Raw genomic sequence first — 26,666 nt, 5'->3', positions numbered from 1 at the left:
ACGTGGGTGTTCCTAGGGAGACTCTTTCACCTATCGCGTAAGAGCGATGGGCTGCTCGTGCCTTGGCGAGGCCGATGGCGGCCGCGATGCACCAGCACCACCATGTGAAATAGCAACCCCGACCATGACAGCTCCATACCGCCACCGTCCCTTCCCATGCTCCCTCACACACCCGCGACACGCCCCGCCCCGCCCCGCGCCTGGCGCCCTCTGATGACGCCAGCTCACCTGGCGCCCAAGCCCGGCCGCGCGCAGCCGGACGGGCGCACGCGCGTTAGGTGAGGCGCAGCGTTCCTTTCTCTCGACCTGCTCCCCCTTCCCCCCTCCGGCCGACCGTTAGGTGGCCCCGCTGCCAGCCCAATCGCTGCTGCTGGGCTGGGCTGCACTCGAGGCGAGGAGAGGACGGGAAGGGACGGGAGAGGAGCGGAGCATCCCCCGCGCAGACACGGCACCGTCCGGCCGGCCTCTGCGCCTCCCTTCAGGAGGAGGCCGCGGGCGAGTGGAGGAGGGAAGCCCCGTCATGGCGGGGGGGGGGGGGGTGGGGCGGGCAGGGAAGGGGACAGGAGCGGGATGCGCGGGTGTCCACCGGTGGAGGCGGCCTCTGCAGGCGAGGGCGCGGTCCCCGCGCGGGCGGGGCCGCCCGCAGGCCTGGGTGCGTCGGCTGGAGGCGCGGGGAGGCAGGCGGCAGGGAGAGGCGGGCTAAGCTGGCGGCCGGCAGCTGCCTCCGCCCCGGCACCCGAGGCCCGCCCTCCTCCCGCAGTTGGGGGCAGGGCTGAGGCCGTCGTGGGGGAGCGTGGTGAGGGACTGAATAGTGTCTCTCCGCATAGGTGAGCCCGATGTCGATTCGCCGGCTGGCCGAGGGGAGCGTGGCGGTCCCTAAGTGATGCTGAAGAGCCGGCCCCGTGCCGGTAGTCACCCCGAAGCCGGCAGTCACCCCGAAGCCGGCGAGGCCCCGTGCGTGAGCGGGGTGGGAGACATGGACTCGGCAGAGCCCGCGGGCCCCGCGGCTGGACACCTCTCGGCGGATCGGCCCGCGGTTAGCCGCCTTGGCGGGGAGGAGGAGCCGGACAAGGAGGGAGACGAGGAGGGAGGGAAAAGCGGCGGCTGTTCCTGGGAGCAGGCCCTGAATCCCGAGCTGCAGCAGGGATACCGCATCTTGCGTGAGTTTCTCCTGGAGAAGTACCGGCCTCTGACAGCACCGTTTTTGAAGCCCCTTGAGGATCAGGCATCCTTCAGGGAAGGAGCTGGCTCCCTCTCGGGTCGTAAGAGCATTCACTCCTTTCAGCAGTCGCCAGCTGGAATGTGGTTGTTAAAGATGGAAGAAAAATTTTCCAGTGGGCAGTACACGGGGATAGCGGACTTCGTGGGTGACTTCCGGCTAATGCTGGAGACTTGTTACCGACTGAATGGTGTAGATCACTGGCTTTCCAAACAGGCCCAGAAGCTAGAGATGATGCTGGAGCAGAAGCTGGCGCTGCTGTCCCGGTAGGTGTAGAAAGCCTGAAAGGGGGCCAACCACGTGTTGTTTACGTAAAGTATGAAAAGAGGGTGTGTTTCTTTATGTAAAAGATACCATTTGCATGGGTTAAAAAAAAACCACCCCACAATAAAATCATTGAACTCTCAATGCTTACACAAAGAGGAATGTTTCCTGCTGGCAACTATGTAAATGCAATTCCATCTGCTTTGGAGATCCCAAACCCGAAAATACCAAAAAAAAAAAAAAGTGTTCAGCATTTCTGGATTAAGATTTTCTGAAAGAAAGTCTTCCGAAAGAAGCGTTTTGAAGAACTGGAGGCAGACTTGTTTAGACAAGATGTCAAATGCTCTTTTCTTTGTTTTGTTCTGTCAAAAGGAAGTGAAACCGAAACTTTGCGTAAGCATCTGGCTCTTCAAAATTAAGATTTCGACAGTCTGAAATTTTTAATGTCTTTAAAACGAGTAGGAATAAATTCTTGAGCCAAAGTATCTGCTTTAAAATAACAAGGTTCTTTGTGTGTTTTTTTTTCTTTTTAATAATCATAAAATGAAAGATAATGTTTGGCATGTTACAGTTTTAAATGGCAAAATGGAAATTGTGGTATGTTTAAGCCCCTGGCAGGAACTTGTTTATCAGCCAAAGCAGCTGAAGCAAGGAAACCTGTCAAGGTATATTGTAGAAAGTTCAGTTTAAATCATGACTGAAATGCAGTTTCTCAGGAGTTTAACAGGCAGAGGGTGAAGAAGGAACAGTATTGAGAAGTGCATAAAGCTGTGCACGTCCATCAACCTTCAACTTGCTACTTACACAGTATTGGCCGCCAGCGGGTAAACAGGATCTTGCTTTGTGTGTGGTAGGAGCACTTGAGAAGTGTGGTGCCGAGCTCAATAACCTGGAGTAACTGTATTCCGTGTTGGTGTAGCAACACTATATTTGAAACTGATTTTGTTCAACAGCAGTTCTGGGACAGTGTGGGACTAGAAGGGAAGGAGCTGAATCTAACAGAGCATGAATGTTGCTAGTTTGCTTGAGTAAAACTTGATTAAAAAAAAAAAAAGTCAGAATTGCTGGCTTAAGAGTACTGCTGGATAGCTAACCAGATGCAGCCTGAAGATTTGTGCCAAGTTCCCTTTGTATGTTGTGTTGACTGTAACATCTCAACTGTATGGAATTGATAGGCATTTTGTGGAGATCTCTTTGTTGAATTAGATGCCTACTGATTGAATTCAGTAGGACCTAAGAATGCTCGATGCCTTTTTATTAGAAACTACATAAGAAAGTGAAGTCAATTTAGGTAGCATCACCATATCACAGTATATGTATTTACTAAATTCAGTTGTTGTCATTCTTTCACAAATGCAGTCTTTGTTCAGATAAATATTAAGAAATATTAAGCAGGCAAAGAGCAATCCTGAATTTTTGATACTAACTCTTCAGAGATTTGTAAATATTTTTTGTCTGTATACACTCACTTTGTAAGTTTCTAAGAGCTAGATATAGAAAGGATTAAGGATTCTAGAAATCTCAAAATTCCTTCATAGTTTTTGTTCAGACTTGTTTGAAGTGTTTAACATATACAATTTTATTAGTAAAATGGAATTCAAGAACTACTTGGAATAATTATTCTTGTTTCTTTAGGGCAGTATTATCCTCAGTGAGCCCCCCATCAAGTGACTCGGGGTTGGTTGCATGACTCAGATACTGCAGACCATAGAAGAATCACTTTAGAATGGATGCTGGACTTTTTTTACCCCCTCACCTCATGTTTTCAGAGGTGTGATAGAGTGTTACTTCTCATACCAGTTTTGCTAGAGTACTTTGGAACACTGTAAGATACAACTTTACAGGCAAATCAATAGTGTTACACTTTTTGATCTTTTTTAACTTTTAACAAACTAAACTGCTGTTAAACACACAGCCCCCCTGACCCAAATCAGTAAGTGCACTCCCCCCCCTCAGCCCAGTATTTTTAGGTGTCTTCTAAAAATGATAGTTTCTTAAGTCTTGTGGAAGTATTTTCTTTTTTTTTTATACACATTAATATAGGAAGTTAAATCTCCAAATAATATTTACATACTTGAGGTAAAGATCCACCGTTTTTAACAGATGTGAAAATATAGCTCATGTTAGCATGTTGGTTTTAATTTTTTGAATTTCTGAAGGAACTTTCAAAGTGGAAAAAATGGCAGGTGAAAAGTAACTGCTTTTTTTTCTGAGTAAATATGCTTGATATATGATTGGTAGTGTAGGCACTGAAGTGCTGTTGATAAGGGAAGTTGTAATTGTGAACTGGCTTGCTCTTCTAGGCATTTGAGAGAGAAAACTTCAATAGCTGTAACATCTAGAGGATGTTATGGGCTGGAAGATGAGAAAGGAGCAGCATGCATTTCAACAAGACGTCGTTCCATGCCTCGCAGTGTAGTAGGCTTGTCAACAGGCATGTTTGAATCTGTGATGGTTCAGGTTCTAAGACAAGAAGAACACCTGAGAGCAAAAGAGGAAAAGAGGTAATAGGAAGAACTGTTTTGTTTCACTTTTAAATAATTATGTCTTCCTAGTTCTCTACAGGGACTAGCTCCTTACGGCTTTTCTAGGCAAATAAATGTTGTGCTCTTTGTCTGAAGTTCATGACTGGGACTTCAATACAGTGCATCCACAAAGCAAGAGATTAATTTTTGATCTACCACATTCTTGAAAAATTTCTGAAGTCATGTGAACTTTAAAATAAATTGACTGCTATTATTTTAGGATTATGAAACTTCTAATAGTAACTGCAAGAACCTGCAGCAATTTCCTGTTACCTCAGTCATGGTGTATCACACCTCTTCTTGGACTGTTTTCCATGCAACAATTAGATTAAAAACTACCAGAATGCTTAATTACAGCCTAATTCTGTGATCTTGCCACTGCTTTCCTCACTGTCAGCCAGAAGCAAATTACCGCTGCCACTTCTGTTATCTCACTGATGTGGCATTTAACTCTCAGTAATAAATTTAGAATGTGTGTAATTAACTCTGGGATTTTGAGGTTTTCATGAATTTAGGAGGTAATTAATTCTAGGCAGTGTTTAATGTTGATTGTGGTATGGTTTACTTTGGGAAAGCAAAGCTTGTAAGCTTCTATACTTCAACAATAGCTTGGGGGACTGTGTCTGGACATGAAGCATGATGGTAAGACTATTAGTTTTAGGAAGCAAGATCTTATCAGCGTTTTTCAAAGTTTACAGTTTTGTAGAGTTTTCCCGACTATAACCAGTTCACTGTCACTTTGCAGGTAGTCTTCATTTTCAGCAGATTTGAAGACCTGCAGTTTTGGCTGACTTGAGTGTTAATCAGTTATTTTACTGTAGAAATGAGTGAATTTTGATTCATATTACCACCTCATACTTTGCAAAATATCAGAAATCATTAGGGTTGTTATTTCTCTGGTAAAATTCTCTTTATTTGTGCTCAGTTCTGTGTTCTAGATTTCTGAACTTCATAACAGTTACAAAAAAAGGACATTTTGATTACATTTTAATTCACCTATAGAGTCAGGAGAACATATTACCTCATGAAATAAAAATTTTGCTTTTGTACATCTTGTTCATGCACTTTTCTGCAGAACTGTTGTAATTAACCGTTAAATGCATTTATCTGGATATACTCAAAAGTTGCAGTGCAATGGGTACCACCAGGTAGTTAATTCTGCACAATAACAGAAGATCACAACTAGCTTGTGTCTTTATGCCCTGGAATTTTGAACGATAGCACTCATTAGGAAGCAATAAAAATGTGTCATCAGGTAGCTGGTTGAATATTTCTTTGATTTTGTTGATCTCCTCAGATAATCATGCTTCAGATACCTTCTTATTTCCTAGTGGGATTCACCACATTTTTGAAAGTAACTTGAACCTTTCTATACCAGTTGTTTGCCAATTCACCACAATGCAGATGTTCCAGAAGTACATTGTAGAGGTATTTTATGAAAAAAGCTTGGATATTGGGAGGCCTACTTAGTAATACATCACCAGTGAAGATCATATCAGACAGCACATACACATTTTTAGAGTGTTTTATATATAAATGCATATACTTACAACACTAAGATGGGAAGCTATTTTTATTAAAAAGTGGCTTTCACCCACTCTTCATTTTTTGTAACAAAAAAGAAGTTTGCTGAACTGGAATTGCATTTATACCTGTTTAAATCTTGTACTAAACCTGTAAAGAAGATTAAATATGCAATTCTGAACAATTATCTCCCATCTTTTTCAGGCCAGAAATTGTTAATGCAGAATTCATATTTTAATGTATCCCAGTAGAATTCATGCTATAAAATGTATTCACAGGACTAAAGCACTACTTTAGTGGATACGTATTATTCTATTGGTTATTAATATTGTTTTAGTTGGTCTTTCATCAAAGTTGTCAAAAAATGAGTGTCCAAATCTGTTGCTATAATACAGGATATCCTGTGTCAGGGTATAGTTATGAGTGACTGGGATGGTCACATCAAATGAGTCTGTAAACTGTTCAGGATTTTAAATTGTACTGTACTGAGCTTTGCCTTCCTTCTGCTCTTTCACTGCTGCTGTTTTTCCCCATAAAATTGTGTGCAGTGTTGTGGTGTAATTTCCCTGTGTGCTTGCTCATCAGCTGTGTTTGGATAGGCAGCACCTGCTGTTTACACAAGTTGCAGATGAGTTATCAGGAACATACAAAAATGCTCACTTCCTAACCATCCAGCTGACCACTCAGCATACATCTACTTTCTAGCTAGTAATTATTTTAGTTTATAGACTGCTTAGTCGCCTGAGTAGGAGTTACATGCTTTCAGCCATGTAACAAGTAAGGTTGCAAATATAAGTGCCTTTTTACAAAACTTAGCCAGATACCTAAAGAAATTGCCTGTTGAAGTCCAAGTTAATATCTAATCCTTTGCTTTAGATACACAGATACCTTGTAAAGGACTGCCGTCTTATGATGAACAGAAAGAAACGCAGTAAATGAAATCTTTAAAATAGTTTCTGATTATTTCCCTCCCCCCCCACCCAATGTTGAAATTGATTTTAGATGCTTTTATTCAGCTGTGTATTTTGGTGTGATTTTTTAGCTTTTCTTTAATCAGCTTAAGGGAAATCCTACTCCAAATCCTTTTGGTTTTGGTTTTGTTGTTGTTTTGTGTGGTTTTTTTTTTGTTATCTAGGTATTCTTTGTAGGAGGTTCTCTTCTTCTTCGTTGTAGTTTATCTACGTCTTGCATAATCTATTCCATAGAATAGTTAGGGTTGGAGAGGACCTTAAGATCATCTAGTTCCAACCACCCTGCCGTGGGCAGGGACACCTTAACTAAACCGTGCTACCCAAGGCTCTGTCCAACCTGGCCTTGAGCACCACCAAGGATGGAGCATTCACAACTTCCCTGGGCAGCCCATTCCAGTGCCTCACCACCCTAACAGTAAAGAATTTCTTCCTTATATCCAGTCTAAACTTCCCCTGTTTAAGTTTTAACCGTTACCCCTTGTCCTGTCACTACAGTCCCTAATGAATAGTCTATCCCCAGCATCCCTATAGCCCCCTTCAGATACTGCAAGGCTGCTATGAGGTCTCCATGCAGCCTTCTCCAGGCTGAACAGCCCCAACTTTCTCAGCCTGTCTTCATACGGGAGGTGCTCCAGTCCCCTGATCATCCTCGTGGCCCTCCTCTGGACTTGTTCCAATAGTTCCATGTCCTTTTTATGTGTCCTGAACATAATTGATTTCAATTTTTTCCTTATTTAGTGGTTATAACCTCCCCCAACTAATACATTTATCATGGTAGACTCAACATGTAAAAATTTGGAAGATGTCTTTGCAAAGCTAATTTCACTGTTTTGCAGTGGAGAGTTTCTGAAGTACTTCCCCCCCCCCCCCGTATATGTATATAAGGACGTCTGATTTACTTTTCTTGTCAGTCTTGTTATTTCTTTTCCTTCAGTTCTAATTATCAGAACATAGACTATCTTACTTCAGTTATCAGCTACATTTCCATGGGGTTCTACTCAGCTGCTTGATTATGTGTTAATAAGTAACATACTGACATACTAACTTCCGTATTAGTTAACAATAATGGTGGAATTGTTATATAATTGGAAGTGATTGCCTATTGAGAGGCATTTATAGACATAGAGGTAGTTTCCTACTGAATTTTTTTAAACAACCAGTGAATGCTAGGTAATTAACTGGTTGATTTCAGTGGGAATAACTGTCTGTACAACTTTGAATTGTTGAAAATTATGCTAGGTGAAACTATGTCTTTACCACCACTGAAAACGTGACTCTGGGATAAGTTTCAGACATGGTCACTGAAACATTTAAAGAACTCAATTCTGGCTGTAAGTTAGTCATTTAAATTGCCAAATTGTGAAATGAGGTATGCGTATACAATCAGTCTAGCCTTTTATGAGGAACTGAGCATGGAATGAAGTGTGTTCTATGGAAAAATGTATGCAAAAAACGTATGTTGTAATGCAGTGTAAGGCATTACAGGTAAAGAATTAAGGTCACATGGGCGTCTCCAAATTAAGTTTCTTCTGACCATCGACTTGATCAAATTTAGAATAATGCATAATATTGCTATTTTTATACTTAGCTTTCTAGTATAATTTTAAAGTTTAGTAGAAACAAGTATTGTAGAATTAAAGCAGTTCTCTATACCTTGTCATCAAAGTTCCAGTACCATACCATTTACCTGTGAAAAATTAGTCAATACTATAGTTGTTCAGAAGTGATACTTTGGGGGCAGGGGGGAGGTACCATCTAGTATTTGTCTTTTCTGCCCTCCCAGTGAAATCTGTTGTTGCAAGTGAGGAGTTAGCTGGCTTTAGACAGTGCCTGCTGTCTAAAGAGAGAAAATTACAAGTGGGGAGTTATATGGACTCTGTTCTAGGGGATATCTCTACTTGGGCACATCTGCTGAGTTTTAAGGTCAGGTTTTATCCACGTTCTTTTAAGAGTATGCTTGTCCTTTGTTAGTCTGGAAATGTCAGCTTGACCTTAAACCTTGTGATAGTCTTGTGTTATTATTGTAAACAAAATGTGTGCCTGGAAACATGTTCCTGATAAATGTAAATAAAAGTATGAACAAAGGGTTTTCACAGTTGCTGTCAGCATAAAAGCCAAATATACTTGTCCAGAGAACTTCTCAGTGTAAGGTTATTTGTCCTCCTAAATATCAGATGTTTCTCTCTCTCTCTCTCTCTCTCTCTCTCTCTCTCTCCTTCCCCCTCCCTCTGCCCTCCGCACTTTCTTCTTTGCTGCACCTCCTCTCCCTACTTCATCCCCTCAAAAAAGAAAACCAACAACAAATGCCCCAGAAAAAGCTATGCCCTTGAAAAGATAGGCAGCTGATAGGAAGACCTCAATAAGGAAGATGTAAAAGTGTGCAATTACTTATATTTTCTCTTGAATGGCTACTGAGAGTGGAATGACTACAGATACTGTGATAAAATGACAGCTTTTAAAAAAAAGGCAAACTTTTTGCAAGTGGAACAAGATATGTTTTACTTGTAAAAAAAGATTTCTAAAATAGTATAATGATTATCATTTTATGAAGCACATTTAGAATTTTACATTTATTTATATTACTAATTGATGGTAAGTAGAAACTGCTTGTGAAGACAGTATTTTTAGATCTACAGCTTGCGTTATTATTAAATAATACTAATGTTATTGTTTCTACAAATGTTCCATCCAACTGTCTATTCATATTTAAGCATATTTCCATACTACTTAAATAGTATTCACACCTTTTGGAGGCAGCAGGTTATTTGAAAATATGTTTTATGGTTAGCAGGAAGGAGGGAATGGGATTTGAGAGTGCTTTGAAATTCATTTTGAATTCGTATCGTTTCTTCCTCTGTCCCACTTTATTTATTTCTATTTTTTTTAAGTTACATTTATTTATAAATTAGTGCGGTATTAACACATAGAAATAGAACAAAAATCAGAATTAAAAAAATGCTCACTTTATACAAGCACTGTTGTTGAATATACCTGTTTATTCATCTGGAATGGCAAATGGGCATTTGTTATTACACCACATTCATTGTATGTTTTTAAATTAGCACTGCAGATTGGAGTTTTGTCTTGAGATCTCATCCATTATACAGTAAAATTAATGGTGCACTGAGAGAGTGAAGTTGTAAATTTACTGATTGGTTTGATTTTTACATTTTTATGTTTTACATGAAACTGCTTTTCTGCATTTGGTAGTTACATAAAAAAATAAGTTGCGTATATGTGGTGTTAAACATTTCTATTCAAATTATGGCAATAAATACCTTGGCATTTATTTAAGTTATATAAGGTAAAACATTCAGAGGAATCTTACTGTATTATGTGTCATTTTGCATACACAGAGGATGTAAATTTTAAGTTTGTGGTCATGGCATATTTCTCCTGCATCCATGCTAAAATGTCAGCTAAGCTAGGTTTGTCACATTTTTTGCACTGAGATACATAGTTAATGCTTCAAATATACATCCTTAATGCTAGAAGCCACTATTAGCTTCATGTTCAAAATAAAGATTTTAATATACTATTATTATTTGGCTAAATTTGGAAAGCACTGATGCTTTGAATGGATACATGACATTTATTTTCTAGTTTTGTATGAAGTAATATAGTTGGAGGTTAGAAATTGGGAAATGTAAATTCCAGCAACAGGTCACATTAGTGATGTACACAGTTGTTTGTTTCTAACAGTGGTCAGTGACAGAAGCTTCAGAGAAAAGAATGTGAGAAAAATACATGAGAAACTTTGAAAGGGCTCTAGAAAAAATTTCCTCTAAGTACAGCTGTATCCTAATCCTACCTTTTGGAATCTGGTTATGCCTTGAGGCAAAAATGTTAGTTTACCATTGAGGCATTAAAGAAGAATCCCTCCTGTTACTGGTAAACCTTGATATTCCTGTGATTCTCGCAGATGTCCTATTTTTCACTTTGAAACTAAATTAACATATTAATGTATGTCCTGCTAAGTTAGACGGTAAGCTATGAATAATTATCTAAAGTGGAAGTATTTTTTTCATCTTAAACTTGTTACCTTTAAATGTCGTGATATTACAAATAAAAGTAAACAGAAGTACCGACTCTGTCATATTACTTTTGTATAGTGCTGTCATGTTTCCTCTTGCTAGTGTTATGTGTAGATTCCCAGATCTTTCAGAAGTTTTTGACAGGCCTCTGATTATTGATGACTTCTTTCTCTGAATACCCACTACTTCTGCTCTATCCTTTTTTTAGATAGGGGGACCAGAACTGAATACAGTTTTTCAGGTGAGGGCACACCATTTATTAATGACATTTTATTTCTGGTGTTATTTTCCATCACATTCTTCGTGCATTCTGATACTTGTTTCCTTTTTGACCACCATTGCAAATCAACTAGTAACATGGCTGTGGGTGGGAGGGAAAAGGCTTTTATATGTGAATGAAGTACTTAACACTTAGACAGTACACTTGTGCACTAAGGGAGTTAGTTACAATGTAGGTGACACAAGCCGCAGCACAACCATTTGAAAGCGAGTCTTACCTGGAATTTGTTTTCAGACATTTTTATACAGCTATTTGTTGGAAATACTAAATCCTGCCAAAAAGTGATTGGGGAAAGGAGTACATTTAAAAAAAAAGGTATATAAACCATTTATTTAAAGTATATAAACCATATATTTATAAACAATATATGCCAGATATTTTCTTACCTTTTTCCTTTCTTAAACTAGTGGTAGAAGTAGTAAAAGGCTGTAATAATTTTCCATTTTGTTGCAGTGATGCACTGTGTAATCCAAAGTAAGACAAACTGAACTGTATTGTTATTTATTACTTCAGGACAGGTATATTTGTCATGCTGTGGGTCTGATTTTTTTCTCTCCTGTTTCTTTTTGTTCTCCTGATTCCTCAGTTTTCATAAACTTTCTTTTAATAGGCTGAGAGAGCAAGAAAGAAAAGAAGCAGAAGAAGCTAGTCAGAAAGAAATAGAAGAATGGGAACAGTCACTTTTAGCTCAAGCAGCACCTACAAGGATGGAGACAATGTGGGAAATTCCAGCTATTGGTCATTTTCTTTGTTTAGCACAACAGATTTTAAATTTACCGGAAATAGTATTCTATGAATTGGAACGTTGTCTTCTGATGCCTCAGTGTAATGCTTTTTTGTCTAAAATAATGACTTCTTTGTTAAGTCCTCCTCATCGCAGATCTACGTTACATCGTAGGCCTACACTTTCTTACAGGACTTGGGAAGCAGCACTCAGACAGAAAGTACGACACTGGTATACTGTTGTAGGGCAGACTGACAATCCTAACAGCTCTGCAGAAAAACTTGGATTGTGTCCCCAATTTTTCAAAGTCCTTGGAGAGGTTAATCCCTTGGAATCAAAACCATTTCATGAGCTACCATTCTACCAAAAAGTGTGGCTGCTAAAAGGTCTCTGTGATTTTGTGTATGAAACACAGAAGGATGTTCAGGATGCAGTGCTAGGTCAGCCTATACATGAATGCAGAGAAGTAATTCTTGGTTATGACTACTTGGAGAATGCATACGTTCATTTTCCACAGTTCTGTGGTGCAGATGTTCGGATTTACAAACAAAAGCCTTTTCAGGCTCCTGAATTCCCATCTCCTCCCATCAAAGTTAGAAAAGTGTCACGTATTAAATTGGAAAAAGTAAAACGTGAATATGTGAGGAAGAGCAATGGGGAGGTTAGTTCTGGTGGCAAAGAAGAGCTGCTACATCATTCCAAGGCAGAAGCAGAGAAGACTATGGATTCCATAGTTAGCTGTCCAGAAAAAAACCCACACTTAGATAGCTTTAGAGTCACTACAGAGGAGATTAACTGTGACATCAAGCCCTCAGGATTCTGCGACATCAAAAAAACTGGTTGCTATAAAGAGAACTTGGGGAGTTTGAGTAGTTCAGGAGAGACTGTTGGTATGGGTGGTCACCTTAGTTCAGGAGAAATAAAGACTGTGGAGAATGGCCATAGTTTTTCTGAAATGGCTAGAATAAAAGCTGAGATCAGTCCATTCAAGGAGAACACACTGAAAGCTTGCCAAATGCATGTCAATGGCACTCATAATGACAACGTAAATTACCAGGAATCTGCTAAAGAAACAATGCTAGAGAAGTCACTGCGAAATAATGAGAAACTAAACAAGTTGCGGGCAAAAAAGAAGAAAAAGAAAAAAAAGAAGTTGAAGGATATTCTAAACGAAAATCTACAGAGAAAACTTGATGACTTGCAAAAAAAACGTGAGATTCATCTTCATCCATTCAAATCTTACAAAACTGAGATCCAGAACAAGTTGTTCATAATTAAAAAGAAAGCAAAACACAAGAAGCACAAATCTGGTAAGTTAGCATTTTTACCGTTAGTAAATTTAGGAGGATACGGATTTTGTTAGTTGATTAGTTTATGTTTTATTTTGTGAAATAGGACAGCCTTCGTGGATTAGATTTTTCTGATAGTGGAAAGGTTTCCCACTGCAATAACAGAAGCACGTAAAATAGATTAATCAGCTGATTAAACCATGATTCATTTGCAGAATTTATCTTTACAGAACATATCTCATTGGAAGAGTTTGTTACAGAATTATTTAAGAAAATTAATCTGACTGAGTGGTTAGCATCAGAGAGTGTAGCTTGAAGTTGCTTTATGCTGTCTTGTAGCAATTGTGGAAATATTTCTACCCTTTCTGGTAATGTTAGTTTATATAAATTACAAAGAAACGCAGAGTAATTACAAAACATCATGAATCTAAAATAATTTCTCCTGGAACTGTGCAGTCTTAGATCACCAGTCACCAAATAGTACTGCTTTGACTGCAGGCCTGATCAAATTTCTGCTTAGTCCAACAACTGAGGTACAGAATTTATGCAGATGGCTTTTGCATTACAGATGTTGGCAGCATCTAGTTAAATGTTTCAGGTAGGTGACACATGATCCAAATTCCAGTTAGCTCACTGGAAAATTTTTAAATATTTTTAAAAGAATAAAGTTGGAAGTCCTTAAGTCACTTCCAATTGTCAGGTAGTATTTTAATGTTGTGTAAAACACCATAAGGGCTAAGCTGTCTGTGCTAGATTTCAGCTGACTGCTTCAAACATACTTTTCGAAGCAACAGGCTTATTTTCAGAACAGTGTAGACTGACAGATAAATACTGGATTTCAGATAAAAGCAGAGCCAAAACCAGACATCTCTGTAACAAAACATCTTCTGAACAGTAAGGCAATTCGGAGGTCTGATGCCAATGCATTTTACCTAGAAATTCAATTGAAATTTAAAGCTAATAAAAGAAATAATGTTTAGATCCCAAATATTTGTGCAGAATACTCGAAGAAGTGTCTTACCATATAAAACACAAGTTCCTCCCTCCAAAAACTTTCAATGCCCATATCTAAACATAAATTTTAAGAGTTACAGTTGAAGTTCATAGGTGCAGTATTCAGCAAAAGAAATTTATTTTACATTCACTTTTGTCACTGTTAGCTCTGGAAACGTATCACTTTCCATTTTTTAGATCAGACAATCACAAAATGAATAATAACCTAAATTTAAAATAAGGGCTCTCTAATTTATAGTACTATTAGGAAAAAAAAATGGGGACCAAGTGACTTTTTTTTTCTTGTTATAGTAGTTAAAGTTGGCCTTAGCCTTTGTTGTAACCCTCACATGCCTAAAAATGTACTTCCTATAAATGAAGCAGTGCTCATAGAACAGCATGTGTAATTTTTTAATAGATTTTTGTTTTGAACCACTGTTCTCAAAACAGACAGTATTTGAAAGTAGCCTTTGAAGTTAATAGAGATAACATTCACTGTGATAATGGCTTTTCTTGCGTGTTTCATAAAAAAATCCAAAAGTTAAAAAAAGTTGCCCATTTGCCTCTATCTTGATATGCTTAATAGCACATCAGGAGATATTTGTAGCTAAAAGCTATGTTGTGTTTTTAGAAATGAAGAGACAAATTTTTGAGTGCTCTTAGAAGAACTGTAAATACTGGCAGTGGGAGTTTATTCTTACAGATATGCATCATAAACGCCTATCACAGCATGATTGTAATTATAATCAAAATATATCTTATAATCACAGTGAAAATTCTCATATTTTTAATTTCTAACTTTTAGTCTGTAGTGGTTAAGAATTTTTGGTCTTGAGTAGGTCCCTGACCTAATCCTGCACAGTTAGTGGAAACTGTAGTGCTTAATTGCCATACCTAAATGCAGGCAGTTCTTCTGGTTTGGTATTCTTGTCTTTTAACTAACACAGTGGAAATTAAGCTTATTAATAAAACTTAATCAAGAAATAAATATCCTTCAGTCAGTTTTGTATCTTGCAGATGGTGCATTGATACTGAAGTGAAAATAAATCCCTGTCTTTTCATTATCTCGGTTTGCATATATTGACCTGTGTATCTCTTACGTGATCTCCATTTCTTGCAGTAAGTTAGCTTTGTTGTCTGAAGTGTTAAAAAAAGTTTGGGTTTTGTAGTATCTTAATACTACAGCTCATGTAGTGATGATCTGATACAGCATACTGGTGGAGATTATTTATCCAATTATTGTCCTTTGTGCTTTATGCTGAGCTTTGTTAGAATGTATTTTAGGAACCAAATATGTTTCAAAAGATTTTATGGAACACACAAGCTAGTGGAGATTATTTATCCAATTATTGTCCTTTGTGCTTTATGCTGAGCTTTGTTAGAATGTATTTTAGGAACCAAATATGTTTCAAAAGATTTTATGGAACACACAAGCTAGTGTTCCATACCCCTAAACCATGAGAATTAAAACAGTAGTTATTTTAGTTTTAATTTGTATTTTTTACATGACTGAATAGTAATTTCAACACAATGCCAGGAACCTGTTTTTCAAGTTCCATATTGTGTCTTAAGAAGCTTAACGTTACCAGATGTAATTTAATATAGAAAATAATTAGTGTATGTAAGAGTATGTATCTGTAGACCAGTATCAGATGCCATTAATCATCTCAACTTGGTTTTAACTATTTATATTTTCATTAGAGACCACTGCAGATACAGCATTAGTCCCATTCAGTTGATTTTAGACAGGAAGGAGATGTGTCAATGCAGGTGGAAAGCCAGAAAAGAGTAACAGTTTTCTAGTGGCTATTCTGGTGGTTTTTGCAGTTTTGCAAACCTGTCTGCACATGGAGACGTGTGTCTGTTCTGTGAGAAATTAAGGAAGTTCCTGTGATTCTCTGCTTCTCCTGTGTCTCTAACTACTTGATCTGATGAATCTAATAGTCTGTGCTAGTCATGCTCAGATGGTATGTTTTCTATTCAAGTGGAGGGCATAAAACCATTCCTTTTCATCTGCAGGTGACAGACATTGTCCTGGGCATGATAAGAAAGGACCTATTTCTTTTGGTACTTTCTTTTCCTTTATCTCTTAATACATGTTCAGGCATTTCCCTTCTTATTCTGACTAGTGTTTCATTGCAAGTTTTGACGTCACTGGAGAAAATTTTCCGGAGACTTTGCAGTATTACAAGAAAAGAGCTTTTCTTCCTATGCTCGTTAAGTCTGTTAGTCCTCTAGCTGTTAGGCTGAAATGGACAGGATTGGATTGAATTCATACCAATACCTTATTATTCTGTAATGTTTCATAATGTTTCATGCTAAGTAGTATTTCTCAAGGCTGTTCTGCAGTTTTATCTTCTGCTTAAAGTTACGCTTATAATGTAGAACAGAGAAAGGGATTTGGTAAAACTTGTTCTGAATTCACAAAAACATTAGATTTAAATGTGATCATAGCCATAATCACTCTTTACAATGTTCTTTAAAAGTACAGGAGGTAGAAGAGAGCATTAGGAATGTAAAATAGTACCTTTCCTGTTCTATTTTTTTTTTTTTTTTTTAAAGCTTGGCTGTTGGTTCCTCAAGGCAGCTAAGTTTGATTTTTAGTCACAGTTCATGTTCTTGTTGAGATAATTTGTACACTCCTGCTTGCTGTAGCGGAGGTATTCAAAAGATACTGTTCATGGATATAGACTGATTGTGTGTTTTCTTTAGCTGAAAACTTCCTGTAACTATTTTGAGCAAAACTGACTGGAGAACACAGCCACATCAATGAGCATTTCTTACAAGTTATGAAAAGGAAGATGCAATCAGTGTATTCCATCTGTGACTTCGAAACAAGGTCATGGTTATTACTGTGGCAGCATACTGTGCCAGTGATAGAGTACTGAGTATAGTGAAAAGACAGAATGAGAAAGAGTAATTCTGTGAACAAGTTTCATGCTACACATTAATTTTAAGTGTTAGATAAATTAGGCTATAAGTCATTGAATTAGATTGTGACAGTGATGGGGGGCTTTTTGGATCTGGAATATGACAGCTATGCTGAAGTAAATCATGGAGTACAACAAAGACTGCAGTGCAAGATATGATACAAAAGCATGAGAATTCTGTGGTTGCATGCTTGAAACAGTGATTGGATGAAATTCAGAACATCTGTAGGGTTGAGAAAATAGGAGGACTGTTTAAAACAGCCAGAGACTGCTTGAAATAACTATGGTGTCCTGAAGCAGAGGTTGAAGTGTAAGTTGAATCTCTTTTATTGCAATTGGTGTAGAAACACTTACATAGTGTACAGCTTTAGAAGAACCTTGGTGTAAATTTGATACCCTATACTTATGGTCTGAAAGATTGATAGCAGTCCACCTGCTCAGATTCTGTTTCATGCTATATTTTGTACGTTTTATGAAATAAAAAGTTGCCTGAGTGTGAAGTAATCAATTTAACGGCCTTGCAGCAGTTCTGTAGTGTCTGATGTACTGTGCTTGGGAGTTTAATCTTTTGTCTTCAGAGTTGCAAAAAACTTCACTGTAACGTTGCCTAGCCTCTAGATGTTGAACAAACAGCCTGGTAACCCTGTTGAAAACACTAAGTTAGGTATTCTACCAATTTGTAACAATGTACTTAATACATTAAGCTGCAATGTCAGTATCTTCAGAAACATTTATCACTGAGGTTTTATTGGGTTTACTTACATTGTTCTGTAAATCAGCTTTACTAATGCGCTTGTTCAGATCTGCTTTGCTGTTTTGATTGTATGAAAGCATATTCTGTGGCAGTGCAGAACCTTCAAAAGTCATTAGTAATGCTTCGTTTTCCAGATCATTGCATGTTGCATTTTCTAAAAGAGGAACTGTTAGGAGCAGGAGAGAAGATTAGCAGAATACAGAGAAAACAGGACATGCTTAGTAGCTGCCAAATCTTTGAAAGGCATGAAATGTGTTTTATAAGTTTGTGAGGTGGAAGCTGTATGACCAGCTTTTCAATTTGAGAACATTTGAGAGCAGTTGCTGCTAGAATGTAATGAGAAAATAGGAATTCTTGCAGTGGGACAGAGGTAACTTAACTTTGTCATGCACATACTACTGGTTTAGTGTTCTATATCACAAACATCTGTTTCCCCATCAATGAATGGGGCTTTACTACATATGCAGTAGAAATTTCATTTTTACTTAGAATGATAATGAAAATATTCTTTTATTAAAAATTGTTTTGTTTTCACTTTGTAATTTAATACATGAAATGACATTACTTCTTCAAGGAGAAGCCACAAGGACTCAAATACCATAGTTCATATTAAACTTACTACATCTGTAAAAATGTTCCGGTTTTCAAGTCAAAACTATTTGTTATGAGAACTTATAAATTGGTTGTATTGTCTTTGCTGCAGTAGTTTACAAACGTCAAGAGCATTTCTGTGGCTTAGTGCTCTATTTGTCTACATTTCTATGTGCCTAAAATAGGACTAGAAAAGATCAGAAATGTATTTATTCCTTTGTCTTCACCTTTAGATGGCAAGACCAACTTTAGATGCCTTCTGTTTAGTTACATCTGATCCCCCTAGTGTGTTTTTGGATGCTCATAACTAGTGTTGGGACCTAGTTTGTATATTACCTTGTTAAGCCTGCGCATGTGTTCAGTGATCCCATCTGTGGAACTTGCTTTGGCTTGAAAGGAAAACTGAGGGCAGCTAGACATCTTCTGGACCTGCTGAACTTAAATAACATTGAAGAATTTTTGCAAAGCTGTGTAAGGGACTCTTGGCTAATAAAATACTGATGTCCTAGGAATCTTAGAACAGAAGTGTTCCAGTGGTGGTTATTTAAAAGGAATAAATTTGAAAGATCTGTAGATCTGGGTTTGTTTTTATTCCAATTCACTTACCTTTAAGCAGAAAAATCTTTGAATAAAATTAATCAAGGATCAGATTTCCAAAATAAAAATCTATTGAGATTTGCTAGTTTAAATTCTCAGACCAAAAGCTGACACATTCAACAGAAACAAAAGAATTGGTAAGGGATGTCTGCCTCTACAAGTTACTGGCCTTGTCGCATGTAGCATAACCGTACAAACACTTCATCCACACTGTTACAGAGTAGTCATATAGCTTCAGCTTCCAGGCTGAGGCAGGCATAGATTTTGTGTTGAGGGTAAAATCACTAAGGGGTTGGACAGACATCAGCTGTGAATGACGACTTCTCAAACCACTCCACTGAGGTCTGCAAGAGCTCCCTTACATGTAATCCTAGGTAAAGAGACTATTTAAAATGGCTTAATTTACTTCAGGAAGTGAAGTAATGTTTCCGACAGCAGCTAGATGAATTCTGAATCATAGCATGTGGTGCCTTTTGGAGCAGACTGAATGTACAAATATACTTACTTGCTGACTAAAAGCAATCAGAGTTAGGAAAGCACACCTAAGAAATAATAAAGAAAAAATATTTCTGATAAGGAAGCTTATATGCATGATCTCTTCAGGTCACCTGTTCAAATTTAGCACACCCTTGCTTGCTACCTCTTGATCCCTTGTTTTTACTTGCCATAATTTATAAACCAGTTAGGAGTTCTATATGTAGACAAGCTAATAAAGTAATTTCAGTACAAAAATTATCAGAGATAGAAGGGGAACAGTGGCTCAGTAACTAGATTTCCATCTTTACAGTTCTTCAAGTTGCATCTGACCTCATCTGGCATTCATGGCAGTCCTGCTTTGAAACAAATCAGACTAGGTGACCTCAAGATGTTCCTTCCAGCTGGCTTTTCTATAGCAGGCCTGTCAGCCTGACCTCAGTGCTAGGGAAGGTCAGGGAGCAGGTCATCCTGAGTGTGATCACACAGCATGTGCAGGAAGACGGAGGGATCAGGCCCAGTTGCATGGGTTCATGAAGGGCAGGTCCTGCTTGAACAACCTGATCTACAATAAGGTGACCTGCCTGGTTGATGAGGGAAAGGCTGTGGACATTTGTCTGCTTGGAGCTTAGTAAAGCATTTGATGCTGTCTCCCACAGCATTCTTCTGGAGAAACTGGCTGCTCATGGCCTGGATGGGTGGATTCTTTGCTGGGTTGGAAACTGACTGCATGGTGGAGCCCGAAGAGTAGTGGTAAATGGTATCACATCTAGTTGGTGACCAGTCACTAGTGGTGTCTCGCAGGGCTCAGTATTTGGGCCAGTGTTATTCAGTAGCTTCACTGATGATCTGGATCCGGGAGTCAGGTGCACTCTCAGTAAACTTGCAGACAACACCAGCTTGGGTGGGAGTGTTGATCTGCTGAGGAAATGATGGCTCTGCAGAGGGATCTGGACAGGTTGGATCAATGGGCTGTGGGCAGTGTTATGAAGTTCAGCAAGGCAAAGTGCTGGGTCCTGCATTTGAGCCACAACAACCCCGTGCAATGCTCCAGGCTTGGGGAAGAGTGGCAGGAAAGCTGCTCATGGAAAAGGTCCTGGGATGCCGATTGGTGGAGCTGAACATGAGCCAGTTTGTGCCAATGCAGCCAAGAAGGGCAACAGCATCCTGACCTGTATCAACACTAGTGTGGCCAGCAGGGCCAGGGCAGTGGTCATTCCCCTGTACTGGGCAGTGGTGAGGCCACACCTCAAATCCTGTGTTCAGTTCTGGGCTCCTCGCTACAAGAGAGACATTGAGGTGCTGATGTGGGTACAGAGAAGGTCAATGAAGCTGGTATGGAGCACAAGTCTGATGAGGAATGGCTGAGGGTTGTTGTCTGGACAAGAGAAGGCTCAGGGGGAACCATATTACTGTCTACCACTACCTGAAAGGAAGATGGAGAAAGGAGATGTCTTCCTAAGTAGAAGTGATAGAACAAGAAGTGACAGCCTGAAGCTGCTCCAGGGGAAGATTAGAAAAGGTATTAGGAAAAATTTCTTCACAAAAGTGTAGTCAGGCACTGAAACAGGGTGGCCAGGGAAGTGGTGGAATCACTGTCTCTGCAAGTGTTCTTAAAATAAGTAGATGCCCTCAGTGACGTGGTTTAGTGGTAGTCTTGGCAGTCCTGGGTTGAAGGTTGGACTTGATGGTCTTCAAGGTCTCTTCCAACCTATTTGATTCTGTGTTTCTATGTTGAAATATTCAAGTAAATTGTAAATGTTCATTTTAATCATATTCAAATTTTTCTTTTTGTAAAGAAACAAGACAGTTTAGCTGCTCTACGTTTTTATCCCTTCATATTCTTGCCAGGTAACATTCTTTTGCAGGCTGTAATGAGGAATTGCCATATGATCAGGTTTCTTTTTGGGTCAGTTTGCCAAGAATGCTTACATTAGATGTCTGATTTAGTTTGTTAAGAGGATAGTACTGTTTGCAGTAGTAGCAATTATGTTTTCAGTGCAGCTGGATTCATAAAATACATAACAAAAATGCTGACTTTTTTTCCCATCGTTAAAATGTCTGGGTCATTATTCTAATAAACATGCTTCACTTTTTTATCACTTGTCCTGTAATGTGAAGCCTATGTTTTTTGTTTGTTAGTTTAGGGCTTTTAGAACTTTATTATGTGTTCAGTGTGTGGAGTTTCAAATCTAGGTTGGTTTATTTATTTTTAACGTTTTAATTTTATGTAGAGTTTCTAATCCAGGTCCTTACCTTCTGTAGTCCTAGGACCATACCATCGAGTCCTGTGTTCTACCTCTTAAGTGTGTTTTATTTCAGATTTCGGTAAGGTGTTCAGGAAGCTCACAGTGCAGTAAAACAAAAATAGGATGCTGTAATAAACTGAAAATTTCTATGCTAGGTATCTGTGAATAGGGGTGTATATATGTATATATGCATTTGCACACATAAGCAAGTATGTATTAGGAAACAACTAAATGCAATTGCTGCCAGTATTTTCATTAATATAAATACCAGGTTTGCCTGTGTTTGTATTACTACCAAGTGCTTGTAATGATTCTATTTAACAACAAATTCCACATATTTGTGGGTTTTGGGGACTTTGTTTTGTTTTTTGGTTGTAAGGTTTTTTGTTTTTTAGGACTCCTGAGTGTGAGTGACAGCAATCTTAGAGTATGGGCTTGTTTCAATTTATGATGTTAACGTAGAATGGCCTTATGAGAAATTCCATTGTCTTGCATATATGGCTTGGTGAAATAGCTGCTTAAGTGTATGTGACTTGTGAACCCTGATACTGTAGGCAGTAAAGCACTTGCCTTACCTTCAAAGATGCTTTTAGTTACCTCCATATTCTTATATAGCACAGTGTTAGGAAGGAGTTTACTTCCTTTTGAAATACTAGATTTTGCTACAGCCAGAAAAAACAAATCAGTAATCTGATTTCATTGGTAAATTAAGTCTGTTCATTGCTAGATTTCTAGATATTGCTAGTATTTTTAGGGTATTTCCTACTATAAGATACGGATGTGTGGTTTACTTTACAGTGTCAGAGAACAAATCTTGCAGGTAAGATGCTATTATTTCTTAAGTTTGTGGCATAACATATGAATTTCACAGCTTTCAAAACGGTGTAAATGTTTTCTGACTTAAAATTTTAGTGTATTATGAACATTGTGGCAGATTTGTTCTTTTTTTCTTTTTCTTTTTTTTTTTTTTTTTTCCCTAGAAGACTCTCCTACACAGATACTTGTTTAATGTTTGGTTTTATTGGGTTTATTTATGATTCATCATGTTTACATGACTTATGCTAAGCCTAAGACCTAACCCTTTGTTAGTTACAGTTTAATTTTCAGGTCTATATGTAATTTGCTTTTATTAATAACAAGCAGCATTATGAAGCTTTTCTCTTTTAATCTTACAAGGGAAAAAATCGGTATCTAAAAAAGCAATCACAAAGAAGAGGAAAGGTGTCACAAAGTCTACCATACCAGAATTTCAGGTAAATTCTTCTGATTTTCATTTTAAGCACTTAAAATCTAAATGTCTGTGAAGTAAATCCTTTAAGTTTCAGATAGAGATCTTGGAAATCCTAATGAATTTCCTTCTTCTAGTTCAATTTTTTTAATCTGATTGTGTATTTCAAGTGCATTTCACCTTTTCTTGGTAGAGAAAGTTTTAGCAGTTTTCATTATGTGCAGCTTAGACACCGTTTCACAGTACTGTTTAAGATCCCAGATATATCTGTTACAGGACAAAACCTGTAAAAATTAGGAGTTATTAATGGAGTTATTTACAGTGGATGTAATTTTCTGGGATAAAATTACTTGTGTTTTTGTATGAGGTGTGACACTGTGGGCCTTGAATTGAAATCTAGATTGGTTTACTAGAAGGACTTGAAAAAAATTGGTAGCTTCTGGGCTCCTCTTGTGTGCTACATTTAGGCCTTATCTGCACATGACTTTTAGACCAGAGATCACTAAGAAAAGAGTGCTAACTGTGATAGTGTGGTTTAATGGTACTGTGCTGGAAGTGTTGTAGTACTTGAGTTCAAAGTCACAATTTATGCATGCATGCGTGCACGCTTGGATTGAAGATCTCCTTTGGCTATAATTTTTTTTCACAAACCAATCTGTGCTATTCTGAGCAATCAACCCACATTAAATCATGACTGTTCCATAATGCCCTCACACGAATGATCATTAAGTGTTTCAAGTGGAGCTAGCAGAATTTCTAGTGATAAAATTGGCTAGTAACAGTCAGTGTTGAGAAAGGACTAATATTTAAGTATGCACTGATTTTTGTCTATATTCTAATGGTAGGAACTAAAATATTTCCTAGCAGCTACAGAAAGCAGGTACAGTGTCTAAAAATTTTCTTTTTCCCAGCGTTTTACCTGCATGCCATGCATATACGTGGTTAGATTTGAAATATTTTTTTACAGTATTGAACTGCTGTATTTAGTTAGCCTGTCTAAAACATTATCTCAAACTCAGTCCAGCTTTCTATCTAACCAAGGTAATCTGTATATCCAACTGTAAGAGTAACATTACTGTATTTACCTGTGTAAAATTTAAATGTAACAAAATAATTCTGTCTCTTTTGATCTAAGCTAGGCGTTATATCTGTTTTAGGTGGAGCTAAAATTAATTAGTATGAGCAGTTTCCTCTTTGGGAAATAATTAACAGTTTAACCTGCCTTTTTCAAGAGGGCAGGCATGACTGATAGAAGTACCTGCCAATATTAAAATATATTCTGAATACTACTCAGACTTTTAGAGCCTAGTAAAGTATGCTTCAAGATACTCTGCTCCACATATGTGGATGGCTAAGCCTTATGAAATTACGTAACCTTGTTTGAAGGTGAGTATGTATTTTTTAAATATTTGGTAAGAGAACTTGAGTGTATGCCGGCCCCCTGAAGTATTCCAGGGAGAGTATAACCTAGGAATATTGCTATTCATATGTAAACATCCATTCTTTTGGAAGGAAAGTAAGTAAATGAAAATCTGCAAGTTGTTCTATCTCCTTGCAGCCTACAAATGTTATTAAAAAAATGACCAAAACCACAGAGCACTTTATTTTGTAAGACTGGATCCTGTAATTCAGTATAGATCCTTCACCTGAAAATCATAACTTGATAATAAAGCTGATAAAATTATTATTAATAAATCTTTCCATATGTGTTAAAATCATTAAGATTAATTATTAACTAAAAAATACCCCTTTTTATGTGATTTCAGACCTTGCACTGATTTCTTAGCTCAAGGTTGCTTTAAAAGAAAACAACAAAACCTCAACACCACAAAGCAAACAAACCAAAACCAAACCAAAGATAAGGAGATGCAAATTAAATTCTCTACCAAATATCAAGACACAAAAAAACATGTCTTGTTTTCCATATCTTGAAAATTATTTAAGAAGTGAGTTTGCATCTTTAAAGAATAAGACTTCGTTGGCTGTTGCCTATTTCCTGTTAAGAGGCACTATGAGTTACAAGCTTATCATTACTACTGTTCATTAATGTTTTAAAGAAATGACATTTACTATATTGCTGTACAGAAGAGGCATTAATGTGGGGCGTTTTAGGTTTCTTTTCCAGTTACAAAGTTTAGGATTGGTAACAAGTGCTTTGTCTCAGTCTTCCCTCATGTACCTATATAAACCTACCTGTACTATAATTAAGGAAAAAAGGAACATGCGCATTTTAAGCAACTGGTCTAACTTAATGTTTTATAACTGTTTTAACAGTTTCAGTTTTGTCAGCTATGGTTTATATTAAATCTCAAAAGGGCTATTTGGACATTTACCACATGGAGATGGCAGCAATAAAAGAGCAGGTTCATAGGAAATCAAGTATAACTTAGAATCATTACACATGTAAGCTGAAGTTGTTGCATCCCAACAAGAAGAAAGTACAGCAGGAGGGCCAGGAGACCTCCTTGAATGGGTAAGGAGCCGCTGAGGAAAATTTGAAGGAAAAAAGAGGCTTATAAAAAATGGAAGCAAGGACAGGCAGCCTGGGAAGAATACAGGGATGTTGTGCAGGAATCTAGGGACCAGGTTAGGAAAGCTAAGGCTCAGTTAGAATTAAACTTGGCTAGGGATGTTAAGGGTAAAAGGAAGGGATTCTATAGGTACGTAGTGAGTCAAAGACAGACTAAGGACAGTGTGGGCCCCCTCCAGAAGCTATCAGGAGGACTCGCTACACTGGATCTGGAGAAGGCTGAGGTTCTTAATGACTTCTTTGCCTCGGTCTTCACTGGCAAAGGCTCTGACCACACCACCCAAGTCTTGGAAGGCAGACACAGGGACTGTGAGAATGAAGAGCATAGGCCCTCTGTGGGAGAGGATCTGGTTTGAGATCATCTTAAGAACCTGAACGTGCACAAGTCCATGGCACCTGATGAAGTCCATCCGCGGGTCCTGAAGAAGCTGGTGAATGAAGTTGCTAAACCACTGGCTATCATATTTGAAAAATCGTGGCAGTCAGATGAAGTTTCTGATGACTGGAAAAAGGGAAATATAACCTCCATTTTCAAGAAGGAGAAAATGGGTGACCTAGGGAACTACAGACCAGTCAGTCTCACCTCTGTGCGTGGCAAAATCTTGGAGCAGATTCTTTTGGAAGGCATACTAAGGCACATGAAAAACAACAAGGTGCTTGGTGACAGCCAGCATGGCTTCACTAAGGGGAAATCCTGCCTGGCCAATTGAGTGGCCTTCTATGATGGGGCTACGGAACTGACGGACTGGGGTAGAGCAGTTGATGTCATCTACCTGGACTTGTATAAAGCATTCGACACTGTCCCACACGACATCCTTGTCTCTAAATTGGAGAGACACCAATTTGATGGATGGACCACTTGGTGGATAAAGAACTGGCTGGATGGCTGCACACAAAGAGTTGTTGTCAATGGCTCAGTGTCCAGCTGGAGACATGTAACGCGTGGTGTCCCTCAGGGATTGGTGTTGGGACCGGTCTTGTTCAACATTTTTGTCGGTGACATGGACAGTGGGATTGAGTGCGCCCTCAGGAAGTTTGCCGATGACACCAAGCTGTATGGTTCGGTTGATAGCTGGAGGGAAGGAATGCCATCCAGAAGGACCTTGACACGCTTGTGAGGTGGGCTGATGCCAACCTTATGAAGTTTAACCATGACAAGTGAAAGGTCCTACACCTTGGTTGGGGCAATCCTAGGCACAGCTACAGGCTGGGCAGAGAAAAGATTCAGAACAGCCCTGCAGAGAAGGACTTGGGGGTGTTGGTCGACGAGAAAATGCACATGAGCTGGCGGCAGTGTGCGTTTACAGCCCAGAAAGCCAACCGTATCCTGGGCTGCATCAAAAGGAGTGTGACCAGCAGGTCGAAGGTAATCCTGCCCCTCTACTCTGCTCTTGTGAGACCTCACTTGGAGTATCATGTGCAGTTCTGGTGTCCTCAACATAAAAAGGACATGGAACTCTTGGAAGAAGTCCAGAGGAGGGCCAAGAGGA

The 26,666-nt window shown here is 38.7% G+C and overlaps 1 protein-coding gene across 7 annotated transcripts in view; it reads left to right on the top strand.

Moving 5' to 3' along the window:
• The first annotated feature begins 685 nt into the window (after window positions 1-685).
• LOC133211049 (uncharacterized protein KIAA2026-like) overlaps window positions 686-26,666 on the top strand; it is a 38,557-nt gene continuing 12,576 nt past the window's right edge. For 2 of the 7 annotated variants that reach the window (XR_009725090.1, XM_061351072.1), the window contains exons 1-4: window positions 687-1,485; window positions 3,787-3,987; window positions 11,428-12,851; window positions 22,595-22,671. Coding sequence is in view for 5 of the 7 variants with exons in the window: in XM_061351072.1 (XP_061207056.1) it covers window positions 884-1,485; window positions 3,787-3,987; window positions 11,428-12,851; window positions 22,595-22,671 (2,304 nt within the window). In the remaining 2 variants the exon portion in view is untranslated. Of the gene's footprint in view, window positions 1,486-3,786; window positions 3,988-11,427; window positions 12,852-13,292; window positions 13,547-18,331; window positions 18,672-21,440; window positions 21,666-22,594; window positions 22,672-26,666 lie in introns of those variants that run through there. The other 5 variants (XM_061351073.1, XM_061351075.1, XM_061351074.1 and 2 more) reach the window with 5 other exon arrangements.

Source organism: Neopsephotus bourkii, unplaced genomic scaffold, assembly GCF_033783945.1.
Source record: "Neopsephotus bourkii isolate Nb327-2 ecotype Australia unplaced genomic scaffold, CSIRO-AGI_Nbou_v1 NB_550, whole genome shotgun sequence".
NCBI classification, from domain to species: domain Eukaryota; kingdom Metazoa; phylum Chordata; class Aves; order Psittaciformes; family Psittacidae; genus Neopsephotus; species Neopsephotus bourkii.
Note: the sequence above shows the minus strand (reverse complement) of the source record. Positions and strands in the feature narration are given on the sequence as shown.